This window comes from Notothenia coriiceps, unplaced genomic scaffold (assembly GCF_000735185.1).
Source record: "Notothenia coriiceps isolate Sejong01 unplaced genomic scaffold, NC01 NC01_scaffold00000662, whole genome shotgun sequence".
Classification (NCBI taxonomy): Eukaryota; Metazoa; Chordata; class Actinopteri; order Perciformes; family Nototheniidae; genus Notothenia; species Notothenia coriiceps.
In genome coordinates this window covers 97,723-103,722 of record NW_011333363.1, presented here as the reverse complement: position 1 = coordinate 103,722, position 6,000 = coordinate 97,723, and the positions used below count along the sequence as shown (strand labels likewise).

The 6,000-nt window shown below is 38.9% G+C and overlaps 1 protein-coding gene across 1 annotated transcript in view; it reads right to left on the bottom strand.

Moving 5' to 3' along the window:
* Nucleotides 1-6,000, bottom strand: part of rasgrf2b (Ras protein-specific guanine nucleotide-releasing factor 2b) — a 44,633-nt gene that overhangs the window by 5,153 nt on the left and 33,480 nt on the right. The window contains exon 18 of the mRNA XM_010783257.1: nucleotides 1,048-1,126. Coding sequence (XP_010781559.1) covers nucleotides 1,048-1,126 — 79 coding nt within the window. The remainder of the gene's footprint in view (nucleotides 1-1,047; nucleotides 1,127-6,000) is intronic.

Sequence of the window (6,000 nt, the reverse complement as noted above, 5' to 3'; positions counted from 1 at the left end):
AGTGCGTCACTGGGGGGGGTGTGTGTGTGGAACTCCACGGATTGGTCCATTTGGACCAATGGGTTCATTTGGGTATGGTCACTGTACCCAGGAAGAAAACTATGGAAAAAGAGAAATCTTGAACGAGGCGTTCTGGGGCAGCATAGACAGGTCTTTTCTGTGTTAGAGTTTTACTCGCTACAGGGTGTACTTTGAGGGTTTGTGACTTTGAAGACCGTTTACNACACCACATCTGATCACATCTGGTTGTGGTTCAAGCACGCTTCACACACATTTTGTCACACACACACACACACACACACACACACACACCACACACACAGCACCACACACGGACACACCACACACACACACACCACACACAAACACCAAATGTAAATAAAGAAATATAATGTTCCAAATGGCGCCTCTCAAAATAAGACACATATATGTTGGTTTCTGGTGACAGTTTATAATAGTTGTAATATTGTATCGGATAGCATTTACCTGACCTGTAAAATGTATAGGTTGCAAGGTTTTAGAAGTCTACCTAAGTTAAGCCCCAAGCCTGTTTTCCCAGGAACAAAGGACCATATCTTCCCTTCTAAAAGGGTAAATTAATAATCTTTTTTTCTCAAAGCCAATGATAAACCTCGTGAGTTGGATGTAGAAAAGTCAGATCAATATAGAATTTACTTTTATTTAAAGTCAAGATTCAAGATTGAAACAATAGAAAAAATGTAATTATAGTGTCCCGTCCAAAAAGAGAAAAACATTAATTATAGTGAGAAACCACCCTTGAAGTGATGGGATAGTGACTACTAAAAGCTGTTAGGAATCCAAACTATAACACATATACCAAGTACCGCCTGTATCAAGAATCGAGGCAAAACAAGTGACATTTGACCTTTTAGAGAGGTTTAGCAACAAAAACACGCTTATGGGGTATTAGGGTGGGATTTGCCCATATCTCTGCCCCCACGGTCGATTTTGGTGATTGGACACACCATCTTTTTGAACCTTAGAGCCAATAGGACACTCGAGAGGGAAGTCTCTAAATCCACCTACACGTTACCCATTGAGCGAATGGACGAGTGATACGCACGCAGCTTGCCCAAACCAAAGCTAAGGTTACGCTCTGAAAACCCTGAAAACGGAAACTAGGTTATAGCCCATAAATATGAGATGGATTATCGGAATCATTTCCAAAAGTGACACGAGACATTGGACTAACCAATGGATTAACTTGCAGCAAGTTGTTATCGTTTTAAATTGCCATTGAAGCAACACTTTTGATCAAAAAAACAGCGAAAGGTACAAACATATTTGCCGTTTTGGCTCTGTTAAAGCTATACCCGTGTGTGTGGTCTGGGTTCCTCCGCCGCCGCTGAGCTTTTGGTCGCGACAGTGATGATACTTATACCTCTAGAATCCTGTGGAATCTCAGCTTTAATCTGGATATCTTGTTTTGGGCAGATCTGGTAACGAATTAAGTATTTATACCGGTGAGTCGTGTGCTAAGTGCCGTTAGCATTTTTTCGCTCAGGGGCTAATCAGACGGGCTTGATATACCCTTGGGTGTTTCGTTTAGCTCTAAAAAATGTTAATATTGTCTGATAGCTGAGTTTCTTCCCGTTAAGTGGGTATGACACATTCATAGTTTGTTAAATGTTAAGAAGGCCTCAGACGCTGTTTCTTGCAAGATGTTGCATTTTGTCCCCGGTACTGGGGCTTAACTGGTTTTAAAAGAGGACTCAAATCCATAAATAGCTCAACTGTTAAATCTGGCGGCCTCTGTATTTTCGCAGTTTCTTGGGAATGACATTTGACCTACAATGACTGTAAAAACAGCAAAAGGCCAAGAAAAGAAAGTTAAAGTACAGAAGTTCTTTACTTTTTCATAGAATGTGTTAGCAAAACATCACAAAATAGAGGCATATTAAATGTTAATAGATTGATCAACCAAATAGCAAAACGGAGATGAAATCTATATATTAAAGAAATCATTGTTAGAAACCCCTTCTCTCTCTGTGGATTATCCAATAAGTGTGAAATAACCCTTTAGAATCACAATAATCCTTGACACATTAAAACACTATTACATTTCATATTTAGGTACATTTTGCTGCAATTTTTTGTTACTTCTGTAAACGTTTAAAATATTTATATTAAAGGATTTTTCGAGTGCTATAATTGAACTTTTATACGTTTTTTACCACTGACCTATTTTATTTAGTTGGAAAATAGAGATAAGCCCCAGGTCATTAGTGAAAGATGTATACATCAACACAGTAATAACTCATTCTATCCGTCTCTCTTTTTCCTTCTTTTTTTCTACAGTGTTTAATAACTCTGAGAGAACTTGTGATAAAGAGTTTATCATCCGCCGAGCTGCAACTAACAGAGTTCTCAACGTGCTGCGGCACTGGGTGTCCAAACACTCACAGGTCAGTCTGAGCATGTGTGTGTGTGTGTGTGTTTGGTCCCCTGTTTTTGCTGAGGTGGTCAAATCTGTGGTCTCGTTAAAGCAGACGTCTGATGCGTTCTCTCTGCTCCAGTGCCCTCTCTTGAGCATATAAACAACCATATGCACACAAATACACGCTCAACGTTGTTGTCGTGTCAACTGTAGAACCATCTCAACTCGCCTCAGTCCACCTACTCTTCTGCTAAACAGCCAGTGTTGCCTCTATTGAAGTGAACATCACAGTAATTGCCTTACTCCCCCCCCAGAAGTCCAACTGAATCGATCTGTTTTATGTATTTTCTTCAATAGCACAAAATGCCGTGATGACAGGCCAGCTTTAGTCGGCTTATTAACACAGAGACAAAGGACAAACACGCACACATATACACCCACTCACATTTGAGCTCGGGAGGCCAAAGAGCTTGTTAAAACTGACCTTTGAACGGGAGTTGAATTGGGGAGGGAGTGAAAGGGAAACGAGAGGAAAAGAAGCAGTAATGGCTGGAAGGAATGAGGGGGTACAGGAGGAGGATGTACAGTCAGCAGACATAAAGGATTGTAGAGCAGTGATTGATGATTGCTCAAACAAATAGGTGGAGACTAGAAATAAGTAAGTACACACATACAACTACAAACATTTTTCACATGCAGACATGTCACCATACATTTGATACTGCGAGTGAGTGTAATAGGCCATTAGGACGATGTGGCTAAAAGAGATTTACAGGATACATTTAAAAGATATCTTTGCATCAGTGCCTTGTCAGCTTAATTTATCAGTCTTTAGATTGGATGGATTAGTGCAAGAGAGACATATTGCTATTTTACAAATGCATTCTACGTTTTTCAGATTGTAACACGAAAGTTTTCTCTCTCAATGCATTACAACTACCTTTGGGATAAAACCTACTTTAATCACCCAAACAACAGTTGGACGACACAACAGTAATATAAGTATAATACATTCCCTTCTCTGTATTTTGTGCATCAGTCCCGAAACCTTAACAATTACTAAACTATGGCAATGCGAAAAATGTTAGATAAAATGAAAATTCAAGCTCTACTACAGTATGTATATAATTACTATCAATTAAATTAGGTCAACTATTCTAAATGTAAATCACTACAACATGTTAACCTAAGATTTCAACAAAGTTTGAAGAAAAAGAACAATTTAGACCAAGAAGAAAATAATTAGCAAGTGAGAACATTTAATGTTACTGTGCTAGTTGATGGGTGCTGGAGAATCCTTAGCATGTTCCTCAGGTTCATTTGAGCAATAACATTTTGTTTTGTTTTTTGTTTAGGACTTTGAGATGAACGGGGAGCTGAAGATGTCTGTGATCTGTCTCCTGGAGGAGGTGCTCAGAGATCCTGACCTTCTGCCTCAGGAGAGAAAAGCTACTGCCAACATACTGAGGTACAAGCATGCAGCATGCGTATGAAGCACTTAAAATGTCCCTCGATAAAATAGTCTTATGTAATAAATTAGCATGAAAACATTCCCTTATTTTATTATGCAATGCTCTACTGTACTCTATTCTGTTCTATTCTGTTCAATCTTCTGTTGTATTCTGTTCTGCTATATTCTGCTCTGTCCTATTATATTAGATGTTTTCAATACTGCTACATTGCTCTGTATTGTATACTGTTCTATTTTATTCTCTTTCATTCATTTCCGTTATATGAAAGTTTATTTTCTGTTCCGTTGTATTCTGTTCTATTCCAATCTATTCTGTTCAATTAAATTAAATTCCTATACTATTCAGTAGAATTTTACTCTATTCCACTTTGTCTTCTAGTGCCCTTTCTCTCGATGAGCAGGACGATGCCCAGCTGAGGATAGAGGACATCCTACAGATGGTTAGTGCGTCATTGCAAACTTGTCAGGACTTCATGATAATTCGGATATGATATTATTCTGCTGGATCAATGCAGCATCTGTAAACTGCAGACTTTTACTGCATAATGTAACACAGACCAGCTGAGTCAGCAGCTTTTATTTCCCCCCCAAGATAAATACAAAAATCTAATTGTTTTATTTGAATACAATGTGATCCTCTCTGGGATGAAATAAAGTACTTGCAGATTTTCAATAAATACTTTATAAACTCCCAGAGATAAAAAAATAATCAGGAGTCATGAGTGCCTCTGGTTTATGACATTGGCTTAATCAAGACAGGAAATCACACACACACACACACACACACACACACACACACACACACACACACACACACACACACACACACACACACACACACACACACACACACATACACATACACACAAGCACACACCCACACACATTTATTTTGGAAGATGTGAAAAGCATTGCCTAGTACCCATCATTGTATGACTGTGACGGTCTCCAGGGAACTGTCAACTGTCATCATCAAAGCCTGTCTCTTTATTAGATATTTATAACTCCTTGTTATCTGGTGTAGAAATTCATTTGTGCGGTGTGTTTGTGTTTATGTGTGTGTGTGCTTGTGTGTTTAGGCCGACTGTCCGAAGGCAGAGTGTTTCGAGTCTCTCTCAGCGATGGAGCTGGCAGAGCAGATCACTCTTCTGGATCACATCGTCTTCAGAAGCATTCCTTATGAGTCAGTTCTCTCATAAATCTCACACTCATCTGCATCAGGCCAAACTAAACTAAATCAGCTTTGGATACTGCTTATAATTACAAGACCAGTTAATCACCACAGGTTTTACTTTAGATATTGACCTACTAGATATGGACATCACCATGTTTCCTTTACTGCTGGTTGTGTAAGGTATGGGGGATTACGTTTAATTAAACTCTACATTATGTTTTTACGGTTGCAAATGTGTATTTATCTTTAAAACAACATATACAGTATACTTACTGTATCTATGAAAACAGATAAAAAGTCTTAATGTATCCCCATTTTATGTATTTCTTATGTGCCCTAGACACAAAAGATATCTTAGACTTTTGGGGCCAAATAAAACGTATCCAAATGGTCAGTTTATGGAATTATACCCCAGCTAAAACAATAACAAACACAGCCAACTTTTAAATAATTGATGGAAACAAATGTGTGTTTTGTAGTTTCCCAAAACATTTCATTTGGCTAGATGACAATGCAAGATTCTCCTCCAACACTATTGCAATGCTCACCTAGTTCAGTTCTTGACTTCTCCACAGCGTTTATTAGACCAATGTCTTTACTTAAAGGTCCCATGTCATGCTTTTCCAGTTTTTACTCGTCCCCTTGTGTGTTATGAAGGTTTTTCTGCATGTAAACGGTCTTCAAAGTCACAAACCCTCAAAGTACACCCTGTAGCGAGTAAAACTCTAACACAGAAAATACCTGTCAATGCTGTCCCAGAACGCCTTGTTGAGGATTTCTCTTTTTCNAAAAGTAGCTCAGACCACGCTCGTTGCTGATCGTTGCTGATACAGATCTGTGAGTGTGGTGTGTGTGTGTGTGTGTGTGTGTGTGTGTGTGTGTGTGTGTGTACACACACACACACACACACACACACACACACACACACACACACCACACTCACAGATCTGTATCAGC